Below are 17884 nucleotides of genomic sequence, written 5' to 3'. Positions count from 1 at the left end.
CATTCCTTGTAACACAGCACCTGAACTTCTGTGCAAAGTGCTCTGACATCCATCACGGTTGGCTTTGCTGACAAGTGCAGAAACACATAAAAAAAAATAATATGAAAAGCAAACGTACAGACACACACAAATGAGGAATTCTCATTTTCCAAGATGGCTCGTATATTTATGATTCCAGTCCAAAGGTCTGATCTGTTCACAAAATGATTGCATTGGATAGTAATTGTCTGTGAAGAGTATTTTAAAGTAAAATCTTACAAAAAATACGCATTTATACAAATCTTTATTAGCAGTTGATTTGCAGGTTTAACTGGGAAGGAAATGTTTACTGTATTGAAGCTTTTCTTTAATTTTTTCAGTATCCATAGCTTTGTCTTGTTGATGATGAGGTTTTTGAGATGATTGCAACTCCACTAGATTTTTGTCCTTTGAAAGAAGAATTTAATGCTTGGTCAAGAGTGAATCCAATCTCCTCTTTTCCAGCATCGACTCCATATGATGAACCACTTGCTTTTCCTGACGACGCTCCTCCTCCAGAGCCACCACTTACAAAAGCTGAAAACAGAGAAATCGCTATTAGCATGCTTCATAAAACAACACAACAATTTGAATCTACTGCCCCGTGTAAAGAAAGACATTTTAGCAGTACTTACATATTGAGCAGTTGTTGATGTCTTGTCCGTCCATCCTGTGGGGGTTGAAAACAAATAATTAGAGTAGGGAAAGTTCTGCACACAAAAACGAGGAGGACTAAGATGCAGAGTGAAGAAGGCCATTCCAGAAGCTGGTAGGCGAACTTTGCCCAGGAAAGCTAGCTATAAAAGCTGTTCTCAAGTGCCTAAAAGTTGAAGATGCTCAAAAGAGTCAAACGTGTTAATGTTATCCAGGAGGATCAATTAGTGTGTCTGAAAGAGTCCACTTTCTGGGTGCCACACAAAGTGTAGCTATTGAAAGGTGCTCTGGAAATCTGATAAGAGAACACTCATAAGAAAGCCTTCTAGGGAAGGACTCCCTTTGTAAGTGGAACTTGTAATTCTTTCTCAGGAATCATAGATTGTACAAAAAACAAAGACCCCTACTCCTGTGGATATAAACTAGGAAAATGAAGCCTATGCCTTCCCCAACTCCTGTGGCTCTAAACTAGGAAAATGAGGCCTATGCCTTTCCCTACTCCTGTGGATCCAAACTAGGAAAATGAAGCCTATGCCTTCCATTACTCCTGTGGATCTAAACTAGGAAAATGAGGCCTATGCCATCCCCTACTCCTGTGGATCTAAACTAGGAAAATGAAGCCTATGCCTTCCCCATCTCCTGTGGATCTAAACTAGGAAAATGAAGCCTATGCCTTCCCCTACTCCTGTGGATCTTAACTAGGAAAATGAAGCCTATACCTTCCCCATCTCCTGTGGATCTAAATTAGGAAAATGAAGCCTATGCTTTCCCCTACTCCTGTGGATCTAAATTAGGAAAATGAAGCCTATGCCTTCCCCTACTCCTGTGGATCTAAACTAGGAAAAACCTACATGAAACCAGCTACCCACCCCACCCATTTTCCATGAATATTGTAGTATTGAAGACCTGCAGGATTACTGGGCAGTGATGCCCACCCACCCCTCGCCATGAACTGTACTTATCAAAGGTTTCCAGAATGTGTAGACTGTGAAAGTCACCACTGAAAACTTAATTGTGTGAGGACCCTTGTATCGATCTACATTTTGAAGACCATCCAAGAAGAAATAGTTCTATATGGCATAACTGGCAGTGAAGCACATGTCACAGAATTGTATGCTATAGGGCATTCCGTTTTTCAATTTTTTTCCCTGAAGTGGATAGTGGCCTAGAGAAACATCTAGTAGCTGACAAAACTACAGCTTATATCCCTTATGTTTAATAATTTGTGAGCACCACACATCCAGAAATCTAAGGAAGTGGGTGATGTATGTATAGAAGCCTTTTTATATAGAGGCAAAGAGCATCGTAAAGGAGGCCCAGCAAGTTAGCACTTCGAAAAATTCTGAAATTAGGCTAAGCTGATTTTCTCTGTTCAAGAGTAATGAGTTATCTTTAAGCGAGGTTTTTATGATATATTACGAGAAACCCACCTGCTCTCTTCTCCTTCCAGCAGGGTTCTGTAGGTGGCGATCTCAATGTCCAAGGCTAATTTGACGTTCATCAGCTCTTGGTAGTCACGCAGTTGGAGCGCCAAGTTGTGTTTGGCCTTTTGTAAGGCAGCTTCCAGATCTGCAAGTTTTGCCCTGGCATCTTGTAAAGCGCTCTCTCCTCGGCTCTCCATCCCGTCAATTGATTCTTGTATTGCCATGCACTGCATGAGAAAAAATATATATTTTGTGGTGTTTTCTACTATCCTGCATTTGCCCTGGTGCCTTAAATATGGGATCAATTTGTGACATGGGTAGTCAGCGTCCTGGAATTCCTTCCACACTTCCCTTGGCCTGCCCCCTTCCTTACGGACCTTTTAGACAGAGTTGGAAAAAACCTTTGAAAACAACTTTTTGCAAAGGGCAATTTGGTTTTCTAGTTTTACTTTACATGGTTATTCTGAGTTTACTTCGAGTGGATCCACTCTTAATCTCTATTTCTAATACTAATTTCATGGTGATTGGTGAAGTTTCTCTCTATTGTAAATTGCATTTGTATAACATTTTTCTGTATTCATATTATACTTGCTTAGTATAGCAATCTATAACCCTCGTGCTAAGATCTGCTCTTACAAAATATAAAATAAATACGTAGGAAAATAATAAGAATGGACTAACAACCCCGGTTATAGGAGATTTGATTTTTAAGGTAGGTCTTAGTAGAAGCGGATGAAATTAATTTATTTAAATGTTGCTATTCATTTCTCTAGCAAAGCCACTGGGTAACATCTTGCAAAAAAAACAAAATGAGTGTATCGCTTGTTCACGCAATCAGTCGATTCTGGCTTTTCATAGCTGTTTTTTAGTGGGTTAACTCACTCAATCGTTCTCCCCCTCCCTATCTAGGTGTGATATTTCTGCTCTGAGATACGCACGATGGGTGTCATGGTGTCATGCTCATGAAGTGACCCACTATGCAGCAACACCTACGCTGAGCCATGTAATGATTCTGTGCCTCACCTGTCTCTTCACGTTGTCAATCTCTGCCCGCAGTCTTTGAATGGCCCGGTTGAGGTCCGAGATCTCGTTCTTGGTGTTTTTCAGAGTGTTGCCATGTTCACCAGCTTTGGACTCCAGCTCCCTGTACTGAGGGGTACCGTAAACAAGACACAGGTAATGTATGAATTCAACGTTCTGTGCAGCGTTTCCCATTGGAGAAACAAGGAAAGACTCAACTAGAAAGAGTATAAACGTAATGTATTGGTACAGAGAAAGAGAGGCCTGTAGCTTTTCTTATAGCACACATTTATGTCGGGTTTTTCTTTTATTTACTTTTGAGAATATAGTAAAAATTTGATTGTTCGGTGTGGTGTCATGCATGAAAGAGGTGTGCAGTAAGTGGAGATTTAAGGAAATTTGATTGCATGCTTCCAAATAGCATTGATGAACGAGTCCATACCTTTTAGGGCCATTTTTCCATAGTTTCCACCACAGCTGAGGTACGGCGGAGACCGCCTCTATTAGCTGTACTGAAGAAATGCCTCCATTGATTGAAACATTGTGAATGTAAGTGACATCACCAAGTATTTATTGACACTATTTACACTCATTTCAACTGATATTTTTGCTTTTTATGTCCTCTGGTTAAGTTAACATGTCTGATGTGTACTGCGTGATATTATATGTAATATGGGATAAGATAAGAGAGAAGGGACCTGACAGTGCGTCAACACAGTGGACATGTCACACATTTTTTTGTCTAAATTAAAAGCCTGTTTTGCTGCTATTCCATGTACAGTAGTGTTTATGTACACAACCACTATCTTATTTTTTGTTTAAAAAACACCTTTGAGGTTTGTCTTTAAAACAGAAAACATTTAAACCCACCATAATGGCACCATAACATGGCAAAGAGGTCAACATCGAGTGTGTTTAGGTCTGGCATTAGACGAGACTTTGATTTAATAAAATTATATGTATAATATAGTTATAGGGACTTTCAGCCAGCCTTCTTCACCCATTGATCTTTTATTCTGTCACACAAAGTTGCTCCCATTATTTCCAGAGACTACTATGGTGTTTTTTTTAGACCAAAAATATTTTTTTAGATTGATGAGGGCCAAGCAGGTTCCCCAACAATAATGTTTTGCAAAAACAGAACAATCACCATCAGACCTACTGCCACTGTCAAAGCTTATTGTAAAAAGTTCACAGGCCGTTCCACTTTTTCAGTGAAAAAAGGCCATTGAGCAAGCTTCAAACATTAAATTTAGGAAACTGGCAGTAGGTAGAAAGGCAGAGGCAAGCTTTGTTCCCACAGTAGATTGGTCAAACGTCCAGAAACCTTAAATGAGGCTCATTATCTGTTTTGATCAAGTCAGCTTAAGCTCTGGAAAAAATGAAGTACTGCTCCGCAGCTTTAGGCAAAATATTGCTTCACTATTACTTCTCTGGAGCACCACAGTCTGTAAGTTATTGCCCCAACTATGTTATGTAAGGCGGAGATGAGTCCATGGGACACATGGATGGAATGCTGAAGATAACAGCAAACGACATTGCACAGGCCACTTGGGACAGATGTGCCAGTAAAGAATGAGGGAAGCCCTGGGGGACCAGAAAAGATTAATCAGAGACATACCAGCCCTGAAACTTGGTGCAGATATGAGAACCACCCCGGAGGCAGAAATAGCAGCACGAGAAATCTCTGAAGCCAGATCCCAGCTGAAGAGTCGGAAATCTGTGGGGCCAAATGGATTCCTCGCAGAATACTATTAAGTGTGTGAGATCTAAAATCATGGACCCCATTATATTGATGTTAGAGGGGGCCAAAGAGGTGGGAATATGCACCAGGGACATGCGGCAAGCCACCATAGTGCTCATTCACAAGGCGGGAACCTGCCAAAGGATTGTGCCTTCTACAGACCAATTTCTCTCTTCAATGTAGAAACGAAATGTTAGGGAAGGTACTGGCATGCCACCAGGCTCAGGTGGTGGATACTATTATTACACCAAACCAATCTGGCTTCATGCCAACAGAATGACGAGGCATAATGTACGGCACCTGTTTGGATTTTTGGCGTGCAGAGACCGGGCGAAAGAACCGCTTATTTTGCTGGCCCTCAATATATTGCCATCCTCCTCAGCCACAATAGTAAAGATCTGTGGAAAAGCAATGGCAGCAGTGTGCTGGAAGGGGAAACTGACATTAGATACACCACTCTGGGAATCTGATGAATTGAATAATAATAGTATTAATAATAGAAGGACACCCGAAATGGGACCTGTTAGGTATCTTTCAAATTGGGGATGTACGGGGGATGGATAGATTATACTGTTCTCAGAACTACAGGACCAATATGAACTGTCAAGGGTCCATCCTGCAGAATGATGCCAATAAACTGTGGGTCGTTAAGGAGGTAACACTGCTGGAAAGGAAAGCCTTGGGGCTCCCCTGCATAGGCACGTCAATCTCGCTGATATATTTTACAATGCTCAACAATAGCCTGCCACGCCTCACAGCATTGAGGAACAGATGGGAACAAGATCTAGGCAGGCTGGAAGACGACACATGGGAGAGGCTTGCAGCTACCCACGAAAGATGGCCATTTGGACAGGGTTCAGACTAGTGCAATCAAAGATATTACACCGGACATACTACCCCAGAACACAGCTGTTGAAAAAGGGCAAGACAAAGGATGATCAATGCCTCTGGGGATATAGGCAGCAAGGTACACTAGTGCACACTCTCTGGAGATGCCCAATCATTAGGACCCACTGGGAAAAGGTACAGGAATGTTGTTTCAGAACCCGGGTACATGGTTGGAAAAGTACTGCTGTCTTGTTTTATTTTACAATTCTTACTCTGCAGTCTGATGTTGTCCGGGTTGTGAAAGCGCAGAGAACCACCATAGATGGTGAGCTAGCCTGCAAGATAAGCAGGTGTGCTTTTCGTTAATAGCTGTCATTGGGACTTTCCCATTATTTCTGCCAGATGCTCAAAGCATTGGACATTGTTGAATGTCAGGCAGCGGGCCCAGGAAGTCACTATAGTGAGACTGGAGTATTCCATGTGGTGCCCTTGTCTCTGTCTGCTCTGGGTCCACCGTCTTTCATTTTGTAGAGCAATCTCAACCGTCTGGAAAATGCACAATGATGACGGAAAGGAGAACACGACTCCCTAAAGATCTGCATTCCACGCTAGAAGTCTGCACCTTCCAGAGATGTAGACCTGCAGCCACCGGAGCTCAAGACCACTTAAAGAAGTCTCTCTTCAAAGTTCTCGGAAAGCCTATCTGTTATTATCTCTCCATTAAGATTAGGGCCCAGTCTTATTATTATTTTATCTTGACCGTTTTCATGTGGCTACTTTTTCATATAGTGATGTCTAGTGGGTGCGACCAATTTATATTATTTAACGTTTTTCATTTCTTCATTCTCTATTATGTTTCCATTCTAAATAGTTTTGCTGATATTCAAATATATTTGGTGTGATTCCTTGCATGCAAACTGTGCTTTAGACAGAACAGCCATTGACTTGGTACATTCGAGCCCCAGTTTTGCTGCAGGACTCTTACTGTATGCAAAGGACTATTGAGGGGCGGTACGTAATTGGGTTGCATCGCCTACTAAATACCTTGGTATTGTAGACCTCCTCGGCTTCTGTTTTGCTCTTCAGAGCTATGGCCTCGTACTGAGCTCTAACTTCTGCGATGAGGCTGTTAAGGTCCAATGATCGGTTGTTGTCCATGGATAGGATGACAGAAGTATCTTGGACGCTTCCTTGCACTTCAGAAAGTTCCTGCGGAAGGAAGCAATAGTTTTAATTTACCCATTCTGTATGGCTCAAATTGAATAGGTCACTTGCGCGTATGTCATAGTTTGCTACCCCTTCTCTTCCCAAATGCCTAAAAGACTAGTCAACGATGCTACATGTCAAATAGTTTGTTTTCTAGCTCAGCAATGAATCAGCAGTAAGCAATGCCGTTTTTATGTGCCTTGTGATTTGGTATGATAAAGGCTCGTCCCAGTATAAAACAAACAAATAAGCATGTTCCTCACCTTCTCGTAGAGAGCATGCAAGAAGTCGATCTCCTGTGTAAGAGCCTCCACCTTGGCCTCCAGTTCGACCTTATTCATGAAGGCCGCATCAACATCCTGCACAAGCAAAAAGATACCCATCACGATTATGTTCTATACCCTAACCACAAAAAATGGAAAAGAGTAAATGGTTAAGTGGAAGCCTGGACCTTTCTATTGTGTGACAGGTGTCAGTAGCCTATGAACCTGTGACACTCCAGGCTTCTAGAAATCCCAAAACTAACCCCCTGCTTTGGTTGTGTTCACCTTCCAAGAAATGCCTACCAGCACTCTACAAGCATTGGATATTCATCCCTACTCTCCATCCTAAATAAACTGGAGAACCATAAGGTGCACTTGTTTCAAGACCCAGTGATGCAGCAATGGTGCCATGGACGTTACTCCAAGGAAAATGGCTCCCGTGATAGCGGTTTGAAATACTGCAATAACCTGGGTGATGGCCCCCCTCAGAATGCTGGGCTCCAGTGCTGCTGCACCTGCTGTACCACCGATTGCTATGCCACTGTCTAAACCACGGTCTGGCAGCCCCCAAACCAACTTTAAGACTGCTGTGGTGGGCATTGATTCCTTTTAATTCAGATAATACCTCGAATGTTCAGTCTAGTCTCTCCTTGGAAGGGGCTCAAGTAGTTCTTTGGAGTATGTTACATGCTACTGGAAACAAAGTAATATATGAATAAAGGCTAGTGTGGGCCTTTATTAGAATTGTGGCTTTAGCCCCACTCTGCTGAAAATCGTAGTCAGTGAACCTGCCCAGATGTGCACCACATTGTACTGACTGTTTCAAGTCTCTGGTACATTTGACTTTCTGGCCTTGAAATCTGCACCTGAAAGAAAACAAGTTTGAACTTGGGCTTTTTCTAATTACTTTCAGTCATTTCTAAGGAGATTGAGGGTTGTTTGTGATGTCTTGTAGTTTATGTTTCGGTGTTTACTGTGGGTTCATAACTCACTTTCTTGAGGACCACAAATTCATTCTCTGCCACAGTGCGCCTGTTGATTTCTTCTTCATACCTGTTTTAGGTGAGAGAAAGTTAAGGTAAATCAGTTTCTATCTTCCTTGTCAGCTTCTGAAGCGCATTGAAAATACTTGATATGTTCAGCGTTTGTAGTCCCACTACACTAGCAGCACCACGCGTGTGATAGCTGAAATAAATATTTGTAATGTTTTGTTCACCAAGATGTTGGCCTTAGGTGGTTTACAGGAAGTCGCATGGGGAATTCTTACAGTAGTGAGAGTAAATTTGCACGGAGCAAAGCCAAACGACCAGCACTACTACCCATGGCCCATCTCCTTCCAAAGCGTTCTATGTTTCAATCCTGTAGTTTCAGTTCATTGTTCCTACTTTATGTAATGCCACCTTTTTTTAAAATGAGACTTACCTAATGGGAAATCTGAAACAGCCATATGTATAGGTATGATTAATTCTTTCTTTATTATTAAAAAATGTTTTAAGTTAAGCTGTGCCTTCATTTTATGTAAACTACCTAAAATTGGATGTTGGTCTGTTTTTAATTTTTGTAGATAGGTAGGATTGAGATCTCTGTACAGATGGAATTAATTATACATATATATATATATATGTATGAAAGTATTCTTTTTTAACCATGTTACTTTCATGATTTTTAATACGAAAAAATCGAATAAAGTATATTTTGATTTTGACTGTATGAGTCAGAAGCACTGACATGAAAATAACCGGCAAGGTTGGGATTATCTGAGCTGTCATACATGGCTCTTGTGTTTACCCTCCCTCTTTTGCAAATTCATAGCACATGTAGAGCACTAATGTGGGCCAGTGGTAGGCACATTGTGATGAAAATCGTCATGAACTTTCACCTTTTATCAAACAAGCCCTCCATTATGATGACATGCTAACAAATGTCCACTCAGAATCGTTATTGTTGAATTGTAGGCTTAGTGACCTGGAGCAGAATCAGAGCACAGTACATTATGATGAGGGCGCCATCATTCTGTGGGTACTGAATTTGCCTCTTTATGGCTCTATGTAAACAGCACTCCACACTAACAGAGAACTTTACCATCAATGCGGTCTAGTTGCTAAGCCTGTAGGCTTGGCGCAGACGTGGTGTTGGAAGTGGACTTCTTCTAGAGGGAATTGCATAATGAACGTGTAAACATGCATGCAGTGCAAACTGGTAGACCATCGTGCATTTGTAAATGTGTGGACTTATAAGCAAGTAAAACATCCTGGCACAGGGCTGCCGAATGGCAACTCCTACAGTACTTCTAGAAGCTAGGTAACGCAGCTGTTACTGTTGCTGTAGGTAAACCCAGTGCTGGCCATTCAGTGGAGAAGCCATAGTCCTTGGATAGAGTGGCATTCCTAGTTTTCACTTGCTGAAAATTATGTGAATGTTCTGAATTTCATCAGAGTAAGGACCACTTATGCAACGTTAGGTATAATTCGGATATCTTACTGTAGTTTGTAATTTTAGGAGTATTTCTGAAATGCTGATATTTAAGTTTGTCTAATGTATATAAGTGTGCCTGAAATCTTCCAAACATATACCTCTTTCTCCTGCATGTTGTTTAAAAATGTGCTACAGGTGGAAACTGACCACTTGGGCCAATTGAAAATCCATTGCAAAGTGAGCCTGAGCCTAGACATGCCCTCTTTGGACTAACCTGTGGCCCATCTGCCACCATTTGATTCAGCTTCCGGTGAGTAGATCTGACTCACATACAAAAGACGTGGGAATAAAAATTTGTTATGGTAAATGCTTGTCGTGCGGTATTTCATACTATATTGTTTATTACTTACTTGTGCTTAAAATCCTCTACCACGTCTTTTGTATTCTTCAGCTCCCCTTCCAGGCGACCCTGGGCGTTGTTCAGGCCCTCCAGCTGCCGTCGCAGGTTGTTGATGTAGTCTTCGAAGAGGGGCTCAATGGTGCTTTTGCTGGATGCTCCTTTTCCTCCCTGTTGCTGCAGAAGGCTCCATTTTGTTTCCAGAACCTTGTTCTGTTGTTCCAGGAACCGAACCTGAAAGATGAGAATCAGACTGTATCACTGGTGCACAGGGAGCGGGTTATCTCTTAGCTGCCACTCAAAGAGTTGTCATCTCAGAAGGTATTCTGTAGGGTGCACAGCATCTCAGCCCTGCCTGCCTTCTGAACCCAAGAACGGGAGCATGTGATGTATGGCGAACTTATCTTGGCAGCAGTTACAATGGAACACTTTCCTGGCCATCACTGTATTCACACAGACACATCAATGTCGTTTGGTGTTTTGTGTTATCTACATTCGCTCACTCAGTGGGGCATATTAACAAGGGCCGGCGATAAATATCGCAAAGCGCGCTTAGCGCTTGCATATTTATCGCCGGCTATCTCTGGAATGTATCGCCTGGATTGCGCATTATTAACAACGCGCATCGCCGAGGCGATAACAATTCCAGAGATTGTTGGGATATCGCAGTTTTCCATGGTGGAAAACGGCGATATCCTAGATGATAGGGCCTGTGGTCTTAGCCACAAAATCCACCCCCCATGTTAAGTATGCCTTAGTCAGGAATTTAACAGACGTTAAATTCATGCGTTAAGGCATACTTAACGCGATTTTAAAAATCGCTACCCTCCCTTGTTAATATCGCGAAGCTGCCTTCGCGATATTTTCCCAAGGGAGTCTTGTCAGGCACGCCTCCTTTGCATCTCATTAGCGATGCGATCGGAGGTGTGCTGCAAACGGGCGCTAAGTCAGCAAGACACGCAATAGCGTGTCTTTGCTGATAAGGCGATGAAATTATCGCCGCTTATCGCCCGAAAAGGACGCAAAAGCGGCGATAATTTCATATCACCACCTTGTTAATATGCCCCCAAGTCACAAAAAAGTCACGCACCTACAAAAGCACCAATCTCATGGATGCGATGCATAAGAACTGTCACGCCAATCAGTGCAGAATCTCGGAAATATCACACCAATGAAATCAGTCTCTCAACACTGTCACGTGGAACCTAAAACTGCTGCACCGAGATTGCAGGAAATTCAGCTCAGACCAACAATTAAAGAGTTAAAATGTCAAAATAAATCTATAGGTAGTAAAGCTGTCAAATCAAGCATTCTTGAGATAAAATGCATATAAAGGGTACATGAAGTAAAATGGTCCCATGAACGATACATAAAGTAGAACACAGACCAAAGATGTAGGAAAAATAATAACGCATCCGGAAGTAAAACTGTCAATCCAAAGATACAGGAAGTAAAACTTCGTTCAAGGACAAAGGAAGTAAACGTAGGCCCTAGTTAGCAATGCCTAAAAATGTCACACCTGAATATAAAGAATCAGAAACATAAACTAAGATTATCTAGCATCCATCACAAGGAAGAAAGAATTCCATAAGTTTGGTTAACAATAGGGTTTCACCAATGCCAGGATTGTATGGATGCCATTACTGGTTGGATGGCCGCTAATTGCCTGAAGCTAAACGCAGGCAAGACTGAGGTGATCATATTCGGGAATAATCCTAACCTCTGGACCCCGGCCTGGTGGCCCAGTGAGATGGGCCTCCCTCCTCCACCAGCACCTAAAGTAAAAAACCTGGGTGTGATTGTAGATAACACTCTTTCATTCGGGGGCCAGGTTAGTAGAGTGGTGTCTACATGTTTTTTCATTCTAAGAACTCTGAAAAAAATCAGACCCTTCCTAACAGCTGAAAGCTTCAGATCCGTAGTATCCGCTCTAGTTCTGTCCCGTCTGGATTACTGTAACAGTCTGTATCTGACAATCCATAAAAAACACCTTAACAGACTCCAGATGGTACAGAATGCGGCAGCAAGGTTGCTCACGGATACTCCAAGGTACTTGTCAATCAGGAACGGTCTACGAGATCTTCACTGGCTCCCTATGAAACAACAGGTCCATTTTAAGGCCCTCTGTATCGTATATAAGTCCCTACAGGGAGCTGGGCCATTGGACCTCAGAGAACGCTTCCAGTGGTATGTCCCTAGGAGAACATTGCGTTCTATGGAAGCTAAGCGGGCAGCTGTCCCTAGGGCAAAAAAGGCCAACTGGGGCGGAAAGAGCTTTGTGCTCAAAGCCACCAACGCCTGGAATGAACTTTTTATTTTTTCTAAGGTCTGCCACGGAACTTCTAACCTTTAGAAAAAATCTGAAGACTTGGCTGTTTTCAGCCTAGGTTCTGACAATGCTCCTGGGATGGGTTTTCTCTTACGCTGTCTCTTCCAGGTAAACGGCTTTCAGCGCCAGGACACCTTCGGTTAACAGTGCGCTTTATAAATTAATATAACATAACATAACATAACATTACCAATAAAGTGCTGCAACAAGAAGTGCTTCGCAGAATGGGTACAACCGTTAGTGCAGTATCACAAAACGACCAGAGCATGGAGTGCTGCAGAGCTGGACTGTGGGAAGACAGGGTGTACCACCACTGAACTATCAAAACACAGGGTGCATCAGATCATGGCCTCAATAACTCAATTCTACCACTCAGTAACAGAAAGGAGCGCGTGGCTGATCAGCCACAACAATGAATGCGCAGCCACAAAAATGGCACAGCCAGGCATATAGTAACACTTACTTGACAAAGCAAGGATGGCAGGATTAAAGGGCCACACCATCTAAAGCACGACCTTCGAACTGCCCCATGCAGGAGGATGTTCAACAACAGCCATATTCCCACACCACCAAACGTCCACACCAGAAAGGGAAGCTCTACACAACATCAGACGACTACATCAAAGAACTGCCACATGAAGGAGTGCAAGCATCTTGTACATGCTACACACATGCGAATGATAGCCGCACCCCAAACATTCTCTCCAAAAGGAGTGCATGCAATGCCTCGTCAGGAGTAGTAAGCGCTATATAAATGCAATTTAAACACTCCCATCTTTAATTCAAAAGTGTAGAGATAGTGTCAAACCTACGGAAGGAAAATGGCAGTTTAGACAGTCTGTAAATAACAGGTTTTATTTGTTTCAGTAATGCTTTCCCTTAACCTCTCTAGATGCCCAATCAACTCACAACCCCCATTTCTTACCCTGAAAGAGGGTCAGGGTGCAAGATGCACAAGAAACGGGATTGCGGGTTACAAGTGTTACTCACAGCCTACAGCACTGCCTTTATAGTATCTAGCTTTAGAAGACACAATGCTTGTCAAATGCCCCCACTGGCGAGCCCCTCCAACAGGGAATTCAGTGAGGAGATTAATAACAGCCATCAAATCAGAACAGATCCAGTTATTTAGCAACTACTGCAGTCCTAGCTGAACGCCTGCTCTGTGCCTGGGGTACAACAATCTAGGTAAGTGGTTAATCCTTTGGCCCAGGGTCCATGGAAGAGGATCCCAGACACGTGTAAATCTTACCTTGTCGATGAAAGAGGCAAACTTGTTGTTGAGGGTCTTGATCTGCTCGCGCTCCTGCTTCTTCTGCTCGGGGGCGTTCTGGTCCCAATCCGGGACGAATGGCTTGAGCGCCTCAGGGTTTACGACTACCTGTGTGATGCCAGCAGGTGGAGCACCCCCAAAGTTGGCGCCGCTGGACATTCGGCTGGGAGCGCTTGAAACTCCACTGAAGCTTCTGGCACTAAAGGATTCCCCTGCGCCGCCACCAAATCCACCGCTATTGAAAATACCGGTGGACATCTGTCGCCGCCCCCCGCTCCCGCCATAGAGAGATCTGCTGCTGCTGTTGTTATTAGCCCCGCTGCTCTGGAACCGCAGACCCCCTCCCCGACTCCCAGCCTGTGAGAAGTTCACAGAGGCTGAACTAGACTTCACTGGGCCGGAATAGGCCACTTTGCGCGAGAAACTCATGGTGCCGGCTTGCAGGAGTACGGGCAAGGCTTGAGTGGGAAGAGAAGGAGAGCTAGAGTGGAGTTCGGCAGGAAGGAGACCCCTCTGACCAGCGAGAGCAGAGGCCTCACCTTTTATCCGCTCGAGGAGCCTTCTGTTGTTTCCTGATTCCCACGTCAGGCGCGAGAGCCTGCGGGCAAACTAATCTGTCCGATCTCCTAACACACCCGCGACACATCAGTAACATGCAAGAATGTGGAAAACTCTACTAGTTCACAGCTGCAATTACATGAAAATGTGGCGAGGAACCTGTCCGGCCACTGAAGCATTCACTGCCGCTAGAATGCTCGGGAAACTGGTTGTATTGTGATTCCTTGGTGCACACAATAGGCAGCCTGAAAGCAAACAGGTCTCTCGACCTGCGTTATACTTCCAGTGAACTGTAACAGGCCCCGAGGACAGGCACACAACGGCACCTGACATGCACAATGCAGGCCGCGTTCCTAAGTCACACGCGTGTGAACACACACCTTAAAAGTACGTTTCTTGTGAATTGACAGGAGGCCCACCCTTTACAACACCAAGCTTCTGAAGAACGAAATCAAAATAGTAAAAATACCTGCACGAAAGAAAACATTGCGCTGGTGTTAATTTACAATCCTCACAAATAATCTAACACAGGCAGGGGAGAGTTTTTGAGAGCGAAGCTGTGCTGTGCGGGACCATGGGTGGCTGTTTTGTGATTAACCCGCTCTAATTGAAATTGTTTTATTTGGTATGATTAGTACTTCGAATTAACTCTGATATGCTCGATATGGCCTGGTGCAGTGGCTACTTCTCTCTAGTTTATATATATATATATTTTATTTTGCCTTATTTGACAGTGCAAACCTAGCTCCCTGACACTTTGAACGTATTAACTAGACCGTATTGATTGCAACTGAGCATTTAAAAATTAGTCGGTGGTGTACACAGAACTGTGTTGTGGTGGCCCCGTGGAGTCAAACAACAGCATCCAGAGCGGGATGGTGGTCGCATAGAAACATTTAATTAGAACAGAGCTAGATGACACTGCTCATATTTGAAACACGCATATCTACATATCACCCGTAATTGTATGCCACTACACATATTTTAATTTTAATTTGAGGCCCAGGGAGATGAAGCCCAGATTCGCACAGTTTTAGTTACATGGAGATAAATAAATTGTGAAACAAAGAATGAGTGCCAAGGGAGCCATTGCTGTTGAGCATCAGCGGGCTCAATCTTCCACATCGCTTCCGCGTCGCCGCCCCGGGACTCCAACTCCCGGCAGCCCCAGCGGCGGCGCGCTGATCTGACGCTGCGCCAGCGCCAGGAGGCGCCTACAAATCACGCAGAGGCCGGCGGAGCAGGGGGAAGCAGCAAACTTACCTGCTGTAGCTTGGTCTACTTGGTCCACGCCGCCACCGCCAGGAGTCCAAGGGAGCCATAGCCGTTGAGCATCAGCGGGCCCAATCTTCCACATCGCTTTCGCGTCGCCGCCCCAGGACTCCAACTCCCGGCAGCCCCAGCGGCGGCGCGCTGATCTGATGCTGCGCCAGCGCCAGGAGGCGCCTACAAATCACGCAGAGGCCCGCTTCGCGGGACGCGCGCGGGACGAGCCGGGCTAAGCCCGGGCAAAGGGCGGGCCCTCTGTGGCCCTCAGAGGCCAGAAGAGACAGGACTGGGCCACGGATTCTGTACGTATTCAATGCTGACTTTGTACATTTATTATATGGTGCTTTGTAACGTGCATAACTGTAAGCGTTACCAGAAGCCAGCCGCTTGGTACAATCCCCGGTAAACGTGCTCTGTCGTAAGGATTATTGTTACGGTTGTTAACATGGCCAAGGTCAAGACGAACAAACCCATCATGGGGGCTGGTTCCATGGAGAACTATCTTGTGCAAAAGGTGAACCAAATTAATAATACCCGTAGAGCTTCCTTAGGGCGAGGTAATGACTCTGTCGTATGTGCAGAGCTGCCCTCTCCCTTGGTGTTTGGAGCTCCCACAGACGGACAGGATGGGGGAAGTGGGGCTGTCGTAACTAATGAAGCACAAATACATGCAGATCAGTCTGTAGATCACTTAGAATTAGTATCTGACTTAATAGAGGAAGAGACATCACTCTCATCGCCCCACCATAGACCAGTGAGACTGTGTAGGAAGGTACAAGCTAAGCGAGGGGGGAAGAACTGCAAGCTTAGAATAGGGAGGGGTAATAGAGTCTCTAATAGTGGGGTATTGCAAAAGGATTTAGAGGAGGGTAGTGGCATGGGTGGAACCAGCTCTAATACCATCCCGGAACCACTCACTCTTCTACTTCACTCTCTGGAGGGAAAAATAGAGGCAAAAATTACTGAGCTGATGCAACCTTTGCTATCCAAATTAGACATAATGGCCTTGGAAGTGGAAAGATTAGGTGGGCTGCTAAAATCGCACCTGGTAGGAGCATCAGGTAAATCAGACGTAGCAAATAATAAACTAATTGTGGAGGATTTGGGAACAAGCAGAGGAAATTTACCAAATATTTTATTAAATATTAGGCAGAATAGTAGGCAGAATACATTGGTTGTTGCTGAATCTGTCCTATCGGATCCCAATATATCAACCATGCAGAACACCATTGTTACTGGAACTTCTGTGGGAAAGTTGGCTTACAGCCATGTAAAGAAAAGTCGTCATGTAAATCTTCCACCTGAATGTGCACCTTATGTGGCTGTACTCACAAATGTCCCACCCATTCAGCCCCACACATATCAGGTGCCTGAGGAAAATCATGATTCATTAAAGAATAGGACGGTCTTTTGGCTTAATAAGAACTGTGGGTTTCCCGTTAAATTTGCCGATCAAATATTAACAACAAGAAGGGTGAGTTGGATCGGACCATCTAGTAAGGCAACAAATGGTGATTGCATTATCATTAATTTTAGGCATCCTCAACATGCTGCCACAGTTTTACTTAGAGCCGCTGCATTGGCCAACATACCTAATAGTATTTGTATACGCCCTCTGGGTTTTTTTTACTCCCATTTGATTAGAAATCCACCAACCCCTGGCCCTCTTAGATCACGTATACTCTCACAGTCACTGCCTCCTAATGGAGAATATGTACACAATGTGAGAATACAGAGAGATAATGGTTTTAATATTGTAACTCACAACAGATTTGATGCCCTTTCGGGATTAGAGTTATGTGACTGACATCTGTTGGGCAGGCAACCCGGAGTTCAGAGGTTTTGGAACATATGGAGAGTATCTCGGCTGTCAGAAACTCAAATAATATAATTTCCTGGAATATTGCGGGTCTAGGTACTAAAATGAGGGACTGCAATTGGATTGAGTACATTAAGAAGTACCAAGTTATCTGTTTACAGGAAACTTGGTCAACCGATTGTAATTACTTCCTGGAAGGGTATAAGGCCTATTATGTCCCGGCAGTAGCAACTACTAGGGGCAGACCTAAAGGGGGCATGGTTGTGTTTATCTCTATAGTACTATGTTGTAAGGTACGGAGAATCATAACAAACCACACTGGCATCATTTGGTTAGTTTTAATAGGAGATAACTGTATGGCCGGCCTGGTCAACTTTTATAACGCCATTAACTGTAGCACTAACTCTAGTCAGATAGTAATACTGAATACTTTTATTAGTAACTCCATGAAGGATTGCATTCACAACCTCATGGTGGTGGGGGATTTTAATGTCCACCCCTGTGGAGACCCTCTTTTTAAAATGATTACGGAACTTAATTGGCCGTACTGTGAGAATTTCCATTTTGAGCACTCAACTGAGGGGGAACACCTCAATGATATGCTTAATGAGTTAGATTTAACACCTATGATGGCGTTGATGGCCCCGAATAAGTGCTTTGACACCCC

General features: G+C 43.8%; 1 protein-coding gene across 1 annotated transcript; it reads right to left on the bottom strand.

Moving 5' to 3' along the window:
* Positions 1 to 266: 266 nt before the first annotated feature.
* Positions 267 to 14096, bottom strand: LOC146833193 (keratin, type II cytoskeletal 7-like). Its single transcript, XM_085600850.1, has 9 exons — positions 13551 to 14096; positions 9983 to 10203; positions 8150 to 8210; positions 7158 to 7253; positions 6733 to 6897; positions 3120 to 3245; positions 2103 to 2323; positions 654 to 688; positions 267 to 555 (listed from the first exon to the last, which is right to left on the bottom strand). The coding sequence occupies exons 1-9, from the start codon at positions 13998 to 14000 to the stop codon at positions 356 to 358; spliced, it is 1575 nt and encodes a 524-aa protein (XP_085456976.1). The 5' UTR covers positions 14001 to 14096; the 3' UTR covers positions 267 to 355.
* Between the last annotated feature and the right edge of the window lie 3788 nt (positions 14097 to 17884).

This window comes from Triturus cristatus, chromosome 4_2 (assembly GCF_964204655.1).
Source record: "Triturus cristatus chromosome 4_2, aTriCri1.1, whole genome shotgun sequence".
In the NCBI taxonomy this organism is placed as follows: Eukaryota; Metazoa; Chordata; class Amphibia; order Caudata; family Salamandridae; genus Triturus; species Triturus cristatus.
The sequence above is the reverse complement of the archived record's forward strand: the minus strand, read 5'-3'. Positions and strand labels throughout refer to the sequence as shown.